Genomic DNA, 20,455 nt, shown 5'->3' with positions numbered 1-20,455 from the left:
AGCTTTTCCATGTTGCCCTCGAAGTTCTAAAGGAAAGCTCAAAAACAATTTTCATTTGTATTACCTTTCCCTTCTTTAGAAATGACCGCTTTCCAAGTCAGCAGCTTCCCTGCATGTGATGTAGGGAACACAGCACCCAGAGGCTCTTAATCTTGATGGCCCTTTCCTGTTCTGCTACCGTGTTTCCCTGAAAATAAGACCTAACTGGAAAATAAGCCCTAGCATGATTTTTCAGGACATCCCCTGAACATAAGCCCTAATGAGTCTTTTGGAGCAAAAATTAACATAAAACCCGGTCTCATTTTCAGGCAAACACGGTACCTCTTGGCTCCTTCCCAGGCTCCACAGGCCCCTCTTCTGCCTGTGCTGTTCACAGTCCACTCGCCTGTTGTCATTCACATTTAGAGCTTTGTCTTAGTTTGAACTGCTGATGACGTGAAATCAGTCTCCATCCTGGACATCTGAGCTTGAGGTTTATTCCCAACTGCCTGTTGGGAATCTCCACCTGGATGTTCCAATAACATGTCTTGCCATGTTTGGAACCACTGGTAAATACAACTTTATGGCAATAAGCTTGCAAATATAAATGAAATGGTTGATTTATTTTTTTAAGATTGTCAGCGTCCAGAATTGACTCAGAAACCTCAATAGGCTAATAAGCATAGCAGGAATTAAAAGGTTATTAAAGACCTTCCTGCTACAAAGCCTGGTCCAGATCGTCTGATAAAGCTGCAGAAACCCCTAATTGCTCTGTATCCCTCTCACATTTTATTATGAAAGTTTTAAAGTTTAAAATTTCACAGCTACATAGCCTCATCGCACATTCAATAATTAACATTTTGCCTTATTTGCTTTATATCAGTACATGTTGTCTTTTTGCTGAGCATTTTCAAGTCAGATGGCTGACACTTCACCCTAAATACCTCATGTATCTCCTCAGAGTAAAGATGTTGTCTGGTATAATTACAATTCCATTACCACACAGAATTCATTAAAGCGTCAACTATCCAGTTCATATTTAAGTGTCTCTAATTTAATCTAAAAATGGTCTTATAGCCTCTTTTTAAAAACTAGGACCCATATCAATATGATCTAAACTATTACAGAGCATTAAAAGGGATAGGAAGTTTTTATAATTTTTGATTCCCAAACTTGACAAAAGCACAAACAAAAATCAGAAGCAATCTTCACTAATATAAATGCAAAAACTCTAAAGCAATATTGGCAAACAGATTTCAATATATTAAAGGACTGAATTGTTGAATATCTTGAATTTGAGCCCTTCGTTTTTCTTTTCCCTTCCCTCACTACGTAGCAGCCTAGTAGTCAGATCCCACTGACGTCTTGACCAGGAAAATTCCATCCCCGTCACAGCGATTTGTTCAAATAGCCCAAGGCAATCAGCTCACGTATTACCCTGGTCGCGCAGCTAATCCAACCAGCAAGAGATTCTGTCCTTTTGCGGAAAATGGGAGGCCGGTTGTGAAACATACACAAGCAAACCCCCCGCCTTAGGTTGCCCCCTCTTTGTCCCTTTGCCTTTCGAGGCATTCCTTTTTCCCGACTTCGTAGTAATTAGCCTGTTCCCGATTTTCCACCCAAGTGCAAACAGCATTTGATTAGTAGGTGAAGCGTGTAGGAAGACCTTCCCAGGGCAGCGGGCGGGCCCGGAGTCTGGGAGGAGGCGGAACCTCGGGCGTCGCGTCCCGCCCCTTCCGGCGCGCCTTTGCCCCGCCCCCACGACACGGCTCTGCCCCTCCCCTTCCGGCGCGCCTTTGCCCCGCCCCTCACGGCGCTGTCCGCGTCCACCGAAGGACTAGGCTCAGCCCGCTCGGCGCATGCTGCTTCCAGGCAGAGCTATGGCCAGTAAGTATCGCGACCACCGTAGCCGGAGGGGAGGCTTCGGGTGCGGCGCAGACGACGGGTGTCGCCGACTCAGACCCTCGCCTCCGAACTTTGTCCCCGCGGCGGCCGTGGCCTTGACCGGGTGTCCGCGGGGCTCGAGGCGAGGGAGGAGAGGGCGGGCGGGCCAGGGAGGCGAGGCGGCCGCGGGAGCCTCAGGGCTTCGAGTCAAGGGCCTGCCCCTTGTTCTCCACTGGGCTCCTGCGTGGGGTGAGGCAGTGCTTGTAGGTGCGTTCCGGAGCTCCCTGTTTTGTCAAGTTCACCTGCGCGGGAGGGGCGGGTGTTCGCGTAAAATGCAAGCCCCCCCCCCCCCCCCCCCCGTCCCCCCGCCTCTACACTTTCAGTAAAGCCTTTTGTAACTATAATTACGATATTTCTTACGGTGTGAGAGCCTCTGCCCTGTGGAATTCTTGGAGACTGTTAGGTTTTGCATTAGAAGCGGGACTATCTAGCCTGGTTGCTTTCACCCTTTTCACCTAAGATTGATTTTTTGAACTTGGGTTTCGCAAAGGCATCAGCCCTAATTGTTTGTGGCTGTGCCCTGTCACGTGAAACGAAAGCACCTGTTTTCTTTGATTTGGCCTGTGTGGTAAGAGGACTGGGTAATTGGCTCCACACTGCACCTCCCCTCACACTCATTAGAATGCCTTCCTCTCCTGAGCAAAAAACTGGGAAGGTGGTTTCTGCATCTGAACACTGAGCTTTAAGGTTGGGTGTTGCGTGTTAATTACACGTCCCCATCCTGGTTCAGCCCCAGGGGTGAGTTTCTAGCTTTATTTGCCCCCACCCCCCACCCCAGGCCTGTGTCAGATTATATTACATGAGGCAGTGGAGTGCTCTGTACTCACAGTCTGGAGACCTGGATTATTACAGTCTTGACTTAAGTCAGTAGGTTCCCATGTCAACAAGTCATTTAATCTCTGGACCTCAGTTTCCTCACCGGTAAAATGGACATAAACTGCCCCTACCGAGGTTTTGTGAGGCTTTTGTGGAAGTGCTCTTTGTTTCTCATTTCAGCCTAGAGCACCGAGGTGCAAGTTGGCGTGCTCAGGATTGTAATATAGAAGTCCTGTTAGACACCTCCCTCTGGGTGTGACTGGCATCTTTGAAGAGGCCAGGCATGACAGGCCGACGATCTAAGAGCTGTGCTTCTTAATGGGGTTGAGGGTTGTGTTGATTTGACATCCCTTAGGAGTGTTTTCTAGTTACAGGAACTCTCCCCTGCAAAAGAAACCAACCAAACAACCAAGGTGCTTGTCGTGCGGGGGACCCTGCTCGCTGCACCATTTGTCATGCAGGGCGGCAGGTGGGGTCTCAGCTCCTGCTCCCCACATAAGAACGCAGGATATGGCTAGGCCAAAAAGGAACACCCACGGAGCCATGGGTAGGGGAGTCATACCACTATAGTCTCACTGGTGGCACTATAGTCTCACTGGAGGCTGGATCCACACAACCTGCAACCTGCTGTCAGCTTCTCTGCCTGCCAACCAACCGACTGACCAACCAACGCAGTCGCGGCAGCTACATCAGTGGCTAATTGGCTAACTGGTTACAGCTGATGGCCAACTAGGGGCAGCTGATGGCCATCCACTACCCGAGCCAGCACCTTTCCACGTGAGGCCTAGAGCCTGGAAACTGCTCTCTGGGACTCTATCCCCACAGTGGCCTTACTGCTTTACATTTACAATTCTAGATTTGGGCCTGGATTGTTGCTATGCCACTTACTTTGTTCACTGACTTTGTGCAACTTTCCCCTGCAGGCCTCTTGTTTCCTCATCTACCAAGTGGTGTTAACGATACCTCACAGATGCCTGTATGTGTAGAGGACCAGGCACATTCCTTATCTTGTTCCCATGTTGGTCCTTGCACTTAGCATATTCTTTTTTTCCCTGGGTGATTACGTCCTTCACTGTTAGATTTTCATGAATATTATACACAGCTGGAGACCTTCAAAGTCATTGTTATTTTCATTTTACAGCTGGGGAAACGAAGTGACAAGTACTCCCCAGTGGTGAAATTTCCCTGCTGTAGCCCCTCTGTGGACTGGGTGATTTGCAGAATGTGAGGCAGTCCTAAACCTGAAGCAGAAAGGACAGCTGCCTTTCTGGGTGGGATAGGGGAGAGGGGAAGCCATCAGTAGCCATGGTGGACTTCATCTTTCCCTTCTTCAGAAGCATTGGCTTGTGCTCAGTGCCTGGATCAGGCAAGCCCAAGGCCCAAGATCAAACAGTAAGGAATAGTTCTTTATTCAAATCCAGTTGTCTTCCTTCAAGCATATTCTCATTTGTAAGTAAGAAGCTGGCCCTGCCTCCTTCTCCTCAGGTTCTTGTGCCCATGGATGTTACTCTGTCTCAGCATTGTTGCCAGTTGGGACTGGAGAAGTCTTTGTTGTGAGGGGCTGCCCTGTACGTCGCGGCAGGTGTAGTAGTGTCTCTGACCTCTTCCCACTAGATGCCAGTAGCACCCCACCAGTTAGGACAATCAAAACTGTCACCAGACATTGCCAGATGTCTGGGGGTCGGGGTGGGGGGCAAAATTGCCCTCAGGTTGAGAACTGCTACTCTGATTTCAGCAGTCAGATCTTCTGGTATCTGTTTTCTCTTCATCTTCAGCTTTCCGTTTGGCCCTCATCCAACTTCAGGTTTCTTCCATCAAATCAGATAACCTCACTCGAGCTTGTGGCCTTATCCGGAAGGCAGCCGTGCAAGGAGCCAAAATAGTTTCTCTGCCAGTAAGTATGGAGGCTCCCACCCCTTTTTGGGAACTGTTGACCCAGCAGAGTAGTGTCTGCTAGCTCTGGTTTTCCTCTTGTGTGTCCAGCAAAGTCCCTTGGGGCTCCAGGATTGTTCCATGTTTGTCTGGAAGATGATCCAAGCATGGGTCTTTGTTGTAGGACGTGCCAACATGGTCACAGGTCTTTAGGCTCACCTGCTCTGTTCACAATCCTAGTAGGCTGAGGGACTTAGCTAAAAGCTAAAATACTCAGCCTCAGACACTTCCTTCTTCTATAATTAAGTCTTTACAGGACCAGGATGTATTGATTTTAAAGCTAAGCCTCCAACATTTTTAAAAAATTGTTGAAAACCAAAAATTGTTAGAGACACTTAGGAAGCCTGTGGCCTTCTGCTGGCTTACTACAGGCTACTACATCTTCCTAAATGTGGTAGCTTGTAGTAAGCCGGTAGGATTCTGCATCTCTTTACTTGGTGATTTCTTTTAAAACAAAACCAGCTAAAGGTTGCACCGCGTTTGTTTGTCAGCAAGTTGGGGGTTAGCTCCAGAGAAAAGTCCTGCATGTGTCAGGACGTGCATCTACTGCTTCTTCCACTGGCAGAGGCCTGCTGGGGCTGCGTGGGACTGTTCTACACGGCCACCTCCCCCGCCCTGCACCCCCACCGCATGGGGAGGAGGCAGCCCTTTGCAAACCCTGTTTAGATGGACTAGAGCGTTTTCAGGGCCATCTCGTATTTTAGGCTGCAGGCCATCACAGATGTGGCCAGTGAGGAGGAATCTTGAACAAGGGAGCTCTAGATCTTAATGTTAATCCAGTCTTCCTTACAGCCCCAGTCATGGGACTCACCTGTACTTGTACCCTAATTATGATCTCTTGTTGGTTTATGTTGCCAGAGATCAGAGTCTAAAGACCAAGAGTGGAAGCACTTGGATTCAGCATGTGCCTCTCTACCTAACACGTGTTTTGGACAAGCTAGTGATCCTCGGACTTTAGTTTCCTAGCAAAGTGTGTGGCACAGGCAATCTCAACAAATGCTAGACGAATGAATTAGAATTGAAGTCTAGTAGGTTGTTTTTCTTTCGTCACTGAGCTGTTGAAGACAGACATCTTGGGGAATGAGAGATTTTGTAGGATCAGAATGATAGTGCTAGAAGGGAGCTTAGGGATAGCTCATTTTGCACATGAGGAGCTATCTTAACCTCTGTGGCTTTCAAAGTTTCTGTATTTTTTCAAACACAGGCCTTATTGCTTTACATAGTTAATAATACAGTTTTGAGCCTGTGGATTCATCCTAACACCCAAAGTCCTGCGAGTAAGCCCAGTTGTAGTGGGGCCTGGGTGCCGGAGGTAGGGACTCAGCTCTCCTGCGGACTATGGGAAAGGCAGTCCTGGCCTTCTGCCAAGGTGACCGGGTTCTGGGGGAGCACTCGGGACTTCTCCAGCCCCACCTGAGCCAGCTGCTCAGTGCTACCTGTGACCACAGGCTTCATAGCCCTGGAGTGTCAGTGTTCTCATCAGTTGTGTTTTACCCCTTTGAGAGCAGAGTTAGAAGCCGCAGCTATGTATTCTCACAGGAGAATTTTAAATCAGTTGGGTGTTTTGATGTTTTTTTTCCTCTGCCAACACTATTCTAGGAATGCTTTAATTCTCCATATGGCACGAACTATTTTCCTGAATATGCAGAGAAAATTCCCGGTGAATCCACACAGAAGCTTTCTGAAGTAGCAAAGGAGTGCAGCATATATCTTATTGGAGGTAACTTCCTACCCTTGGTATAATGGTCTAAACATTAAAAATATCTGAATAATTTTTGTTGTTACATTTAAACCATGGAATACAAATTAGCCATTGAGAAGAATGAAGTAGATCTATATGCAGTTATGTGGATAGATCTTCCAGACACACTGTTCAGTGGAAAAAGAGCCAAATTCAATACACAAGTGGGTACTCCCATTCAGATTAATCCCACACACAAAGGAAGGTTATTGATTTTTATATGTAGCTATGTATGCAAGACATAGTAAATATCGTAGGACCTGCACCAAGGTGAAACTGATGATTTTCCATGGAGAAGGAGTGGGAGTCCAGGGGCAGGTGGAAATGTAGAAAGAAAAACCGTTTCTGAGTGTCTTCCATTATACTGATAACAGGGTTAAGCAAATTTGTTCCATAAAGATGCCATATAGATCAAGGTAGATTTATTTACATGGTGTTGAAATAAATTTTAAGATGTGCATTTGCTTAAATAAAAATCAGTACAGTAAAACTGTTTTATAAATATAACAAACAAAATTATTTCTGTTATGCTATATAAGAATTAGACCTGAACAAGAGGAAGGAGAAAAGGCAAAGCCAGAAGAGACAGAACTGTGGGAACTGCATTTAGTGATAGGAAAGACGTGCACTGACATTCCCATCTTGAGGCCTTTTGGATAGTTATATTGCAGAACCTGGTGAAGTTCAATTGACAGTGAATTCCCATGTTGCTCCAGTGTTTCAGATTAAATGTTGCTCAAGATCAAAGCTGAATTCAGAAGCCGTTTGGTTATTTTTGAAACTCATCTTTGGTATCTGACCTAATTATATTTTATCTATGCTCTGGAGTTTATCTCTGAAAGATTGTATTCAAGATGAAAAGGAAATCATGGTTAAATAACCCTTAGAAGATACTAAACTTTATTATTGGACCCAAGTAACAATTTGTCAAACCTTTGTCCAGTTAACCTAAAAGAATTTTTTATTCAGAATGTTTTCTGTGACTGTGTGTTTCTCCTCTCAATAAAAGGTTCCATTCCTGAAGAGGATGCTGGGAAATTATATAATACCTGTGCTGTGTTTGGACCTGATGGAACTTTACTGGTAAAGCACAGAAAGGTAAGAAGGAACGTGGTAAATCTCATTGCCTCTTGAGAATTTGCTGTGAAGACCCCTGGTTCCTCTCATTGTATTGTACACACATCAGGAATTTTGACTGGGTGACACAGGTGGCTATTCTTGGCTGTTGGCATTTTGATTTAAATTTTAGACTCTGCCTATCAATTTCAGCAAAGGAAAAACCTACAGAAATTTTAGTTAGGATTGCACTGAATATGTAGAGATCACTTTGGGGAGAGCTGACAACTTTGCAATAGTAAATGCATATACATTTAGGATTATTAAGTCCTCCTTGGTAAGTTGATCCCTTTATCATCATGTCTTTTTCTCTTGTAATACATTTGTCTTGAATTTTATCTGTGATATTACTATAGCCACTCTAGGCTTCTTATGCTTACTGTTTGTATGGTGCATCTTTTTTTAATCTTTTATTTTCAAACTATATGTGTCTTTATATTTAAAATGGTTTTCTTGTAGGCAACACAAGGAGAACCTTGCTTTTTTTCTTCATTCTGATAATGTCTGCCTTTTAACTGGAGTGTTACTCCATTTATAGTTAATATAATTATGGTTGGATTTAAGCATATATACATTTACCGTTTTTTCCTGTGTTCTTCTTTTCTGCATTCTTTTAGGTTAATTATTTTTTTAGAACTCCATTTTGATTTATTTGTTGGCTTTTAAAATTATACCTCTTTGCTTTTTTGTTGTTGTTACCTTAGGGATTTCAATATGCACCCTTATCTTGTCACTTGAGTTAATATTATACTGCTTCATACGAAATTTAAGAACTTTGCAATCATATAGGTCCATTTCTTACCTCTTCTCCATTCTGTATGCTATAGTTAGCATACGTATTACATCAACATACATTATAAATACCACAAAACATTTTTATTTAAGTAGTCATGTATTTTAAAGAAATGAAAAGGAAAAATGTTTTATGTTTACCCAGATATTTTCCATTTCTGATATTTTTCATTTCTTTCTGAATATCCTAGTTCTATCTGGTATTTTACCTTCAAACAGAAAGACCTCTTTTACCTTTCTTGTAGTGAGGATCTGTTAGGTATGAATTCTCTTAGTTTTTACTTATGAATATATCTTTATTTTGCTTTCATTCTTGAAAGATATTTTTGGTGAAATAGAATTCTGAATTGATAGTTTTTTGGGTTTTTTTGTTGTTATTGTTGTTTTTTAACCCCCAGCAGTTTGAGAGACTACTCAGTTATCTTCTAACCTTTTTTTTTCCCTGATAAGAAGTCAGTGGTGGTTTGTATTGTTGTTACCCTCTGGGTAATTTGTTTTTTTCTCTGCCTGCCTTTAAGATTTTGTAATCTTTCGTTGTTAGTATTTTGACTCTGATGTGCCTAGATGGTTTTCTTGGTATTTGTCTTGCTTTGTGCTTGAATTTGTAAATTTCACTTTCACCATATTTGGGGGCATTATTTTGTTAAATATTTTACTGTCCTATTCTCTTCTTATAGGATTCCAATTTTGATACTGTTTCACCAAACCAGATCACCAAGGCTGTGGTTCTTTGTTTTTCCAACCTTTTTTTTTATCTTTCTTCTTTAAACTGGACAGTTTCTGTTGATCTATCCAAGTTCGTTGAGTTTTTCTTCTGTTATTTCCAGTATCCTGTAAGCCAATCCAGTGAAATTTTTAAATATTTCAGATATTTAATTTTTCAATTCTAAAATTTTCATTTTTTTATAGCTTTTATTTCTCTACTGATACTTTCTATTTGTTTATTCATTAAGAGCTCCCCACCACACACACCCTTGAGCTTAGTTTCAATAGCTGCTTTAAAGGCTTCGGTAATCAGTCACCACATCTGGGTCAGGTTGGGGTCTGCTCCACTGATTTTTTCTTTAGAATGTAGGTCACATTTTCCTGTTTATTTGTGTGTCTAGTCATTTTTTATTATATGTTAGATTATATGTTGTTGAGATTCTAGCTTCTATTATATTTCTCTGAAAAGTGTTGATTTTTTTTGTTTTCGCAAGTAGTTAACATGGCTGTGCTCAAAACACCAAAGTCTGTTTCCTTTGTGCAGTCGGCAGCAACTTCAGCTGCTCTGTTCTTTCTACAGTTGTTAGCTGGGCTGCCTGGAGTCTGCCACATACGTCTTTAATTCAGGGGTTAAAACCAGAGATTTGGGCAGATTGTATATGTAGAATTTGAATTCTTCCTCTTTGGCCTTCTCCTTTTCAGGATTTCCCCCTAACTCTCCAGCTGCTGTGAAACTCTATCCTCTGGTTCTGCAAGCCAGTACGATTGTGGGTATTTGCACCACCACTCACTTCTCGCACCCTCTGGGGCCTTGCTTCCAACTACAAGCTGTGAACACAGGGGACACTCACCCAGTGCTATTTCGTTCTTCCAGGTGTTGGCTTCCCTTCAGTTCTTGCCAGATTTTGATTGTTCTCCAGTGCATTTAAATAGCTGTGCTTTTCGTTTCGTCCACAGTCCTTAGTTACTGTGAGAAAGCTGGTAGATCTGATAGGAACCACTCTGCCATTACTGGAAGAGGAGCCAGAATTGAACTATAATATTAACCCCATTCTTTGAAGTGCATTGAGTTTTCCAGTCCATGAATATGGCATATATCCCTCCATTTATTTAGGCTTTTACATATTTCTCTCAAATTGTTTTTATAGTTTTTTGGGTATAGTCTTATATAGTCTTATATCTCATTTGCTAGATTTATTGCTCATTGGTGGTTTTTGGCATCCTTTCGTTTTCTATTTCTTGCTAGTGTATAGAAGTACAAGTTATTTTTAAAATATTGACCTTGTATATAGTAACCTTGTTAAAGTCACTCATTCTAATAGTCTGTAGATTTCCTTTGGAGCTAGGTACACAATTATATCATCTGAGAATAATAGATAGTTCTTTTCTTTCTAATCGTTATATGTTTTATTCCTTTCTTTTGCCTTGCTTTGTTAGGACCTTTGGTACAGTGTTGAATAGCAGGTCGTCCTTGTCTTGTTCCTGATCTTAATAGGCTTTTAATACTGGGGATGCCAAAAAAATATACACAGTTTAAGAGATGCTATCTATGCTCAAGCAGCTGTTTGCCGTAATCAGAAGTGTCTGGACGCTGATGGTAACCACTGTGAGCACGTCTTGTAATTGCAGAAGTCAGATGTGACTTGTATTCATTTTGTTATCGGTACATATTGAGTATTACAATTAATACAGTTGCCCTTCCTTAAAATGTGTATCCATTTTTTTGGCACCTTCTGTATTTAACCATTACAGTGTTTCTTTAGGGTGTGTGTGTAGATACTCTTTATCTGATTAAGGAAGTTCCCTTCCTAGAAGAGTTTTCTTTTTTGTTTTTTAAATAAGAATGGATGTAGAACTTTACCAAATGTTCATTATGCACCTTTTAAGATGATCATATAACTTTTCTCCTTTATTTTGTTGGTGTGATAAATCAAAATCTAATTTGGAAGTGATATGTTGTTATGTTTATACTACATTTGATTTGCAAAATTTTACCTATTTCTAATTGCTCACCTACTCTACACCTCTCCTGCCAGTGTGTCATTTTGATTCTGATTGTGAGGAGTTATCATTTAGCATTTACATTGAGTATAAAAAGCAACACATTAATTGCTTCCCGTAAGAAACCTAGACATTGATTTATACACCACCACAGAAGGATTTTGAAACCTAGAACATCATTTTTCCCATTTCCTGTGTTAAAATTCATTTTGCCTAAATGCCAGTCAGATTGTGGGGTGGGTTGTGGGAAGGTGGGGGTGCTGTTCGTACAGTGGATCTTAGGGTACTCCCCGTGTCTGGCCATGGAAAGATATTTGTTACTACCACCATGAACCCTGCTGGAAGCGAGGTAACCAAAGCCGTTGTTTGTGACGCAGCTCCATCTGTTTGACATTGACGTTCCTGGGAAAATTACATTTCAAGAATCTAAAACATTGAGTCCCGGTGATAGTTTCTCCACATTTGAGACTCGTACGTACCAGATAAGTTCACGCCTTTAGCAGTCTCAGAAGAGGATCAGGTATTCCTTTGTTTTCTCTTTTGTCCCTTCTCAGCTCCTTTACGTAACCTGACTGAAAGTCCAGAAGTGAGAGGGGCAGAGATCTAGAGGGTGGGCTGAATGAAGAACAAGGGTTTCACATCATTTTGCTCTTCCATTTGGTCACAGCTTCCCGTTGGTATGGTAGCTTCCAGAGTGGACCTATTTGGCCATGATTGAATACTTCTCACTTAGTCATTCTAAATGAATGCTTATTATCTTTCTCATCTCTACTTTGCCGACATCAATGACGTCTTTATGAGGTGAAGTCCAAGCAGGGATAAGCTTATAAATGTTCTCTATCCATGGGCCCTGTGTTACTGTATCTGCATCAGTATTTTGTGATCCTTACATCAGGAGCTTTACCCTGCCATGCCGTGCTGCGGGAGGTTAACTTCATTTGTGCATTTTCTGTTTGGAAAACAGCTTACTGCAGAGTGGGCCTGGGCATCTGCTACGACATGCGCTTTGCAGAGCTTGCACAGATCTACGCACAGAGAGGTGAGGCAGCAGTACACTTCCGTAGGTTTGAGTCTGGACTGGCCTTTGTAGGTAGAGGGAGCCCTTCGTTGGAAAACCTAGAGGAGAGGTCTTACTCTCTCCACCCCATCTAGCTTCTCAGACTTCTGCTGTGTTTGGGCAGTATGGAGTTTTGGAGGTTTTAATTAACACACTGTGCAGCTATGTCAGCAGCCACGTTCCTAAACATCTGCTCTGCCCTTTGAGCCCTTCCTGCTGCTGTGTCTGGGAAGAGTCACTTGGAGCCCAGTAGAAATGAAGATGTAGTCTGTGCTCTCGTGGTTTCACTACTCAGTAGTCTTAGATGCTGGGTAAAGGAGAAATGTAGTCAGTGACGTTTGATGCAGAAAAGAAGTGCCCTCCCATCCAGGAAGATCCCAGCCAAGTCAGAAAATCTGGATTCTAGTTGCAAATCTTCTAACTGGTCTGATACTTTGGGTAAATTATTTCATCTCTAGAGCAGTTTCCTTGTAGCAATGATGTGAGGATTAAGGAGAGAACTTAGAAAGCCCCTTGTATGGTGATCAGGTATTAGCACTCCTGTCAGACCGCCAAAGCTGCTCTCATTCTGATCCAACTGGCACTTGCCAAAGTGAAGTGGGTGCAGTGGTTTGACTGCCTCTCAGTGTAAGGTGGAGACATGGGCGCTGGGCTGGCGGTTCGTTAGGCTTATCGGTAAGCACTGAAGCACCTCCTCTGGCCGTTGTTTCCGTTGAAAAGCATACAAAGCACGCTCCTTGGCCATGCAGAGCTGACCAGGTGCTGAGAGAAATTTGTTTGACAGTTCTTCACTTTTTTAAGTGAAGTCACATGTTGTGGTTTCGGTCATCCATACCACTTTTTCGTGTGTCTGTCTGTGTCATGTGAGTATCTCTAAAGGAATTCAGAGCCGTAACTTCATGCTGCTGACACTGTCTGACTTGCTGACACGTTGTTATGCTTGGGAAAGTTTGAATTTGTTGCCCACTGGGTAAGGAGTGGAAGGAGGGAATGGTGTGGCTGGGTGTGCACCTACAGCCACTCTTCTCCGGCCTTTCTCTCCCCAAGGCTGCCAGCTGTTGGTATATCCTGGAGCTTTCAATTTGACCACTGGACCGGCTCACTGGGAGTTGCTTCAGCGAGGCCGGTAAGAAAGCATCTCAAACACACCTTCAGGCATCTCAGTGTTTCTTTGTGGAAAGATTTCCAGTTTGGCGAAAGTACCAACCTTCCGGATGTGGAATACTGCCCATGACTCAGAATGCCCTGGCAGTTCAAAAAGATGAATCTTCATTTTTCAGCCCAAAGGGAAGGCTTCTATTGGCGACCTTCTCTTCAGAAGCCACAGCACCAAACTCAGGATTTTGGGGACTGTGATTTTTGCATTTCCAAGAGCACTTAGTGCATCAAGTTCATTTACTCTGATTAGATACAGGTCAGTGTGTCTGACACAGTTGCCAGCAACTTTTACAAAGAATTAAGAGACCCAGAGTGTATATGTTCAGAACCCCAGAAGCCAAGGCAAAGCAGGGGCCATTTTAGCCTGACAGCCCGGGGAGAGGTCGGTGGTCTTCACACAGCTGCCCCTGAGCTGTTCATACCGGGGTGCTTATCCCACCCCGTGCTCCACAGCAGCCTGCAGGTTCCAGAGATATTCTGCCAAGAACCTCACTGTGAGCCCTTGTTCTTCTAACCTATAAACCTGGGCATCACACAGGTATCTCTGGCGTGTCACACTTGCTGTTTCCTTAGTCCCCCAAGTCCCCTAAGGCTAAGAAGTGGTGAAGGGCACATAGCAGAGGTGGATGTACCATGGAAGGGAAATGGGCTGGGAGTGTGTGAGTGTGAACTGTTCTGCCAGCCATGAAATTGTGGTCAGAGATGATGGTTTTCTCCACTAAAAGTTTTTACATTGAGGTATAATATACTTACAGAAAAGTGCACTAATTTTAAGTCTTCATGTCAGTGAATTTTTACATATGTATCCACCTACGACCAAGATCAACACACAGCACATTTCCATCCTCTAGAATCCTCCCTTTTGCTCCTTCCCAGTCAGAACTCTCCTCTCTCTGCCCAAAGGCAGCCACTGTTCTCACTTCTAGAGATGATGGTAATTTTGATTGGAGGGGGCATCAAGGTGTTTGGCTTGTTGCACAGTAGAAGATGGGGTAGGGGTGTGTGACACCGTGAGTATTAATAATACAGCCTTGTCGAAAGCAAGGAAAGCTTGGGTGAGACTGGGTAACCTGGCATGGATCTGTTGGTTATGCCCAGAGGGCTCCCAGGTTAGGTGGCTTGATGTATGCGGGCTGCACCAGAAATTACGGTCTAATCTGAGGTGATGGGACCGCCACCATTGGCAGGGAAGTGCCATGAAGCCCTGCAAGGTGTAGCGCCAGCACGCCCAATCCATCCTCTGCGGCCACCTTGACTTTCATTAACTAGAGAAGCTCTGCTGTCTTACAGGTTGGCCCAGGCCAGGGTCTCTCACCGGTGGCAGTACTGGCATTGGACTGGGTCACTCTTAGCAAGTGGGCTGTCCTGTGCGGTGTAGGACGTGGCACAGCATCCCAGGCCTCCACCCACTAGGTGCCAGCAGCATCCCCCTAGTGTGACAATCCAAACGGTGTCCAGACACTGGCGGATGGCCCCTGCTGGACAAGATTGCCCCAGGGGCAAACCGGCTTATGCAGTAAGAGACTTTGAGGAGAGGGTTCCAGGGTTTGGGTGTTTCCTTCCACATCTGAGCCGGTCTGTCCTGTCCTGGTTTTTAAAAGGAGGATCTGTACACTTAGAACAGGAAAATGTTGCAGGTCTGTAATGTCCGATTCGCCTCTTTTCTGTCCGTTGACACAGGGCTGTTGATAACCAGGTGTATGTGGCCACGGCATCTCCTGCCCGGGATGAAAACGCCTCCTATGTCGCTTGGGGACACAGCTCTGTCGTGAATCCTTGGTGAGTTGCCTAAGCAGGGACAGGCTCACGAGGGACTCCAGACAGATGGCACCTGATTCGTGACCAGCCCTGCCCCTCACGTGCCCCCACGTCCCCACATGCCTGACAGGTCTCTGCCTCTCTCTCGAAGAGAAGCCTCCACTGGAAACCATGTGAGAAAGAAATGGTCCTGCTCTCCTGCTTGAGCGCTTGGCCTCTGAGTTTCTTGGCTTTTATTGTCAGTCAGACTTGGATCATGTACTGGGACAAACAAGGCAGCAGTCCGTGGTTTTAGTAAAAGAGGCTCCCAAACTCTTTTGGTTAAAATTTAGACTGGGCGACTGGTCCTAGGGCAGAAATGAGTTACAGGGTAAGGATTTTGCTCCCTGAATAATGATTAGAGTGGGGAGGATGGGTTCAAGTAAGAAAAAGTATGAGCTTGTCCTCTGAGAGGGTAAAGCGTTGTATTGCTCAGTGACACCAGCATCAGAGTCTGCCCAGATACACATGTGGTCATACACCGATATGCACACCGTGTGGTCTGCATTTGTACAGCTGACGTAACACTTTCACACACAGCCTTAATTTGAACCTCAGGAACGTATCCTCCGTTCAGCCCAGTGTATGGCAGAATTGAAGTTCAGGGTAACGTGCCTAGAACTGGTGTTTGATTCTAGGATTTTTGACTTCAGAACTTGGATTTATGTCATACTACTTGTTATACATCTGTATGATTACACACACACACACACACACACACGTATATCTATAATTTCAGGATAAATGTACCAGTCACAAGACTGAGAAGGGTTCATTTCTTTTTTCCCCCCTCTTTTTCCACCTCCTCCTTCCCCCTCCATTCCGGTTCAAGCCATTGTTTCTCAGTCTGGTTGTGTAGGACACAGCTCCCTGGCCCATGCTGGTGTTATGAGCCTTGTGCCACACTGCCATCGTAAGGGGGTCCTGCTGGCATGCACTCGTGCGGGCATGGGATGGCACTTCCTGTTACAGGTGGTCTGTTCCCAGATGTTTATATCGTAGATAACAGGCTAGCAGTTTATAAAACATACTCCACAATTTTCTCACCAAGTCATCCTGGAGCTCTTATTTCCACTTCACAGATTAGGGAATGGAGATTACAGATGACTTGGCCCAAGGCCACACAGTTTCTTAAGTGGTAAACTGAAGTTTATACCCCTCCTTGGTTTAAATCTCAGATTCCTTCCCCTTTGGCCCTTGAGATGGGGAGGAAAAACAGAGAGAGGTCTTGACTATCAGCCAACATTAGTGAATCCACTCATTCTCCCCTGAATCTTTTCCAGGGGCGAGGTCCTTGCCAAAGCTGGCACTGAGGAAACGATCGTGTATTCAGACATAGGTAAGGTCTGCCCGGCACAGGTTAGGTGTTGTGGCCCCATTGCCCTGGGGCCAGATTCCGTAACTCTGCAGCCCGTCACCTGGAGGGGTTCCTTCCCCCCGCCCCCCCCACCTCATTTATCCGTGGTTCTCTGGCCAAGCCCTGAGGGCTGTAGTTCAGCTTCAGTTTTCTTGGTTTCCTTTGAAGTGACTCCAGGGGCAGTCCAGGCCCTCTGTGCCGCTAGACAAGGCCCATGTTACCAAGTTACTTGCTGAGGCTCTGGTTATTTTTACACTCTGGGGAAGAAATCCCTTTGGTTAGTGAAGATTTAGTTACATCTTACTAATAGTGCATTTCCTGTTTTTACAGACCTGAAGAAGATGGCTGAAATACGCCAGCAAATCCCCATTTTTAGCCAGAAGCGATCAGACCTCTATGAAGTGGCTGCGAAAAAGCCCTAAGGTTTATGTTTCCAACGTGCCATAAAATAGGAAGATACGTTTCTGCAGCATAATTAACTCCCTGCTGAATTCTTTAATGGAGATTTTTATTTTATTTTTTAATTTCAGCCTTTTCCCTTCCTGGGAACTCTATTGAGAGGCTGGAGCTTCAGCACATGGTCGCCTCCATCCCACGTTAGTAAGAAAGGCCTCAGGCTGCGATTGAACAGCAGAAGGGCGTGGCTCTAAACCTTATCCCATGCGTAAATGGCCCCAAAGCAGCTGGTGAAAGTATCAGGTCTCGGTATCCTGGTGGGTGATGGACCTGATACAAATGTATTTGTGTCGTAAACCTCTTACCTCATTGCTGGAATTGGAATCCATTATGTAGAAAATTTGGTCTGGTATACTTTTTTTGAGCAGCACTTTAAAGTTACGTTTTTGTTGTCTTGAGTAGTTGTGGGAAGAAAAATGTGGATCCTTGGTGTTTGCTGGAGGTGGCAGCCACTCTAGCAGCTTTTGGGCCTTTAAAAGAGCTAAAGATTCAGCCCAGACCCTTCTGGTCTTGGAGAAAAGTCTCAACAATGAGCCTGTGGGAGAATGGCAGTGGCAGCATTTGGTGGAGGCAACCAATGTGTGTCTCTGCCAAAGAATTTCTTGATAAGGGTGTCTGGGTCTCTTTATTTTTCTCCCTAGTAATACTTTGTAGCTTGATAAAGGCAAAATTTTAATCTAAGTGGTTCTCAGAAATTTTTTGCACGATTCAAAATTAAGTCCAATGAGCTTTTATTTATGTATGTTGTAGCTAGTGGTGAGCCGTTAAATGTTTAACAGTCAGCTGCCTAAGAAAAAGCCCTGATGTTGTAACGTTTGCTCATTACTGTGGTGTAAATACTTCCACCATAGCCAGGTTCCAGCCACCAATATGACACCTTTAAACAGGTGGGAATAGATGTGCACCATCTGACACATCCATGAAACCCCCTCAGTCAGGGTAACAAACATACCCACCCCTCAAAAGTTTCCTTGTGCCCTCTCATAATCCTCAAGCTAGTCCTCTTGTCCCCACGAAATCACTGTTCAGCTTTGTCACTGTAGATTCATTTGAATTTCCTAGAATTATGTGAAAATGGAATTATACCATATTTATACATTTTTTGTCTTTCATCATCGTTTGGAGATTTATCCATATGTATGCATCAAGAATTCCTTTTTTATGCTGAGTAGTCCATTGAATGGATGTATGCATATACCATCATTTCTCCATTCACCTGTTGATAAACATTTGAATTTCCAGTTTTGGACTGTTACAAATAAAGCTTCTAGAAACGTTTTGTAGAAGTTGTTCATTTCTCTTAAGTTAGATATCTAGGAATGGAATGAAATAATGGGGGCATATGTGTATTGCATTGCCAAACTTTTCCGAAGTGTGCCTTTATACATCGCTACCAGCAGCAGCTACTCTGTCAGAGGCCCAGTATACTCCCCAACACTTCATATGATTAGTCTTTTCAATTTCGGCTATTTTAATGGGCATGTAATGTTACTTCATTGTGGTTTTCATTTGTATTTCCCTCAGAACTAATGATGCCGAGTATTTTTTCATGATCTTCTTTGCTTATCTGTATTGTTTATATTTTGTTTAAAGAGCAAAAGTATTTTAATTTTCATGAAGGCCAATTTTTTTCTTTTGAAGTTTGTCTTTCTTATGTTGTATTCATTAAGAAATTGCCAAATCCAAGGTCACAAAGACTTTCTCTTATATTTAGGTCTGTAATTCATTTTGAATTATTGATTTTTTGTTTACGGTGTAAGAGTCAAGATTCTTTTTGTTGTTGTTCTAGTACCATTTGTTGGAAAGATTATCCTATGCCCACTGAGTATCTTTGGCACTTTTATTTTTTTAACTTTTTTAAATTAGTTTCAGGTGCACAAAACAATGTAATAGTTAGACATTTATCATTTATAGCCCTCCCAGAGTGACAACCCTCCTCCCCCATCCACTATCCCTCTGACATCGCACACAACCATTACATTTCCACTGTCTCTATTCCTAATGCTGTACTCTGCTTCTTGTAACTATATATATGTATAACATTGTAGTTAACATTCATTATTGTTCAGCTTCAGGTGTACAGTGCAGAGTTCAGGCATCTACATCATCCCTGAGGTGGTCTCCCATGAGACAAGTGTCCATCAGAGACCCTACAAAATCTTTACAACATTATTGATTACGTTCCCCAAACTGACTTTTGTATCCCCGTGGCAATCTTGTGGTTACCGACTGTCTTTGGCACTTTTAGGGAAAATGAACTGACCATTAATATCTTGATCTGTTTCTGGACTCTCATTTTATCAGTCTGTTTGTCAGTCATTACACCAGTAACTAACTGTGTTGATTACTGTGGCTTTATTAGTAATTTTTAAAGTCAGGAAGTATTAGTCCTCTAACTCTTTTCAAAATTGTTTTGACTATTCTAAGTCATTGTATTTCTATATAAATTTCAGAATCAGGTTGTAAATTTTTATACAAAAAAGTGCGTTGGGAGTTTGATTGGGATGGTATTGAATGTATAGAGCTGTTTAGTGGAAAATTGACAACAATACTGAACTACTGATCTATGAACATGAGATACCTCCTCAGTTATTTAGGCCTTTGTTAATTTCTCTCATCAATGGTTGGTAATTTTACTGTAAAAACTAATGCAGTTGTTTTTTTTTGGTCAAATTTATCCCTAAGGACCGCAAAATTTTTGACGCTGTAGTATTGTTTTATTAACTTCAATTTGCAATTTTCCACTGCCAGTATGTAAAATATAATTTATTTCTGTATTTGATCTTGTATCCTGCAATCTTGCTAAACGCACTTACTCTAGCAGCTTACTTTTGTAGATTATACCGTGTTTCCCCGAAAATAAGACCTAGCCAGACCATCAGCTCTAATGGGTCTTTTGGAGCAAAAGTTAATATAAGACCAGGTGTTATTTTATATTATCGGTCTTATATAACATAAAATAACACCGGGTCTTATATTAATTTTTGCTCCAAAAAACCCATTAGAGCTGATGGTCCGGCTAGGTCTTATTTTCGGGGGAAATAGTATGAATTTTTATATAGATGATTAATTCTCAAAGACACTATAAGTAAGCTTCTTGCTTTTCATTCTGGTTCCCTTTTATTTTTTTCTGGCGTATGGCTTTGGCTAGGACCTCCAGTGAGTGGACACATTTGCATTAGAGAAAGAAAGCATGTAGTCTTTCATGGATGCATTCAGTCAGGTTGGGGAAAATGCCCTTCTATTCCTAGTGTACTGAGAGTTTTTATCAGGAAAGGATGCTAGATTTTTTCAGGTGCTTTTTCTGCCTTTATTAAGATGACCATATCTCTTTTTCTTCTTTAGCCTGTTAATATTGTGAATTACGTTGATTGACTTTGGAATGGTAAACCAACTGTGTGTTCTTGGGATAAACTTCACTCGACTGCAGTGTATTAAGGTCCTTTTTTATATATTGTTGGATTTGATTTGCTCACATTTTAAGAATTTTCGGATCTGTGTTCATAAGGGATGTTGGTCTATAGTTTTATTTTTTCTTGTAATACCTTTGATTTAGGTGTCAGGGTCTACTGGACTCATGAAATGACTTGGAAAAGTATTTCCT

General features: G+C 43.0%; 1 protein-coding gene across 1 annotated transcript; it reads left to right on the top strand.

The window, feature by feature from the left end:
- Positions 1-1,730: 1,730 nt before the first annotated feature.
- Positions 1,731-18,130, top strand: NIT2 (nitrilase family member 2). The gene is made up of 10 exons (XM_019756492.3): positions 1,731-1,866; positions 4,515-4,633; positions 6,271-6,391; positions 7,422-7,510; positions 11,404-11,497; positions 11,991-12,065; positions 13,131-13,209; positions 14,922-15,020; positions 16,322-16,377; positions 16,726-18,130. The coding sequence occupies exons 1-10, from the start codon at positions 1,839-1,841 to the stop codon at positions 16,815-16,817; spliced, it is 852 nt and encodes a 283-aa protein (XP_019612051.2). The 5' UTR covers positions 1,731-1,838; the 3' UTR covers positions 16,818-18,130.
- Positions 18,131-20,455: the final 2,325 nt, after the last annotated feature.

The sequence above is a fragment of the Rhinolophus sinicus genome, chromosome 17 (genome assembly GCF_057876585.1).
Source record: "Rhinolophus sinicus isolate RSI-liver-muscle chromosome 17, RSI-T2T, whole genome shotgun sequence".
NCBI lineage: Eukaryota > Metazoa > Chordata > Mammalia > Chiroptera > Rhinolophidae > Rhinolophus > Rhinolophus sinicus.
The sequence above is the reverse complement of the archived record's forward strand: the minus strand, read 5'-3'. Positions and strand labels throughout refer to the sequence as shown.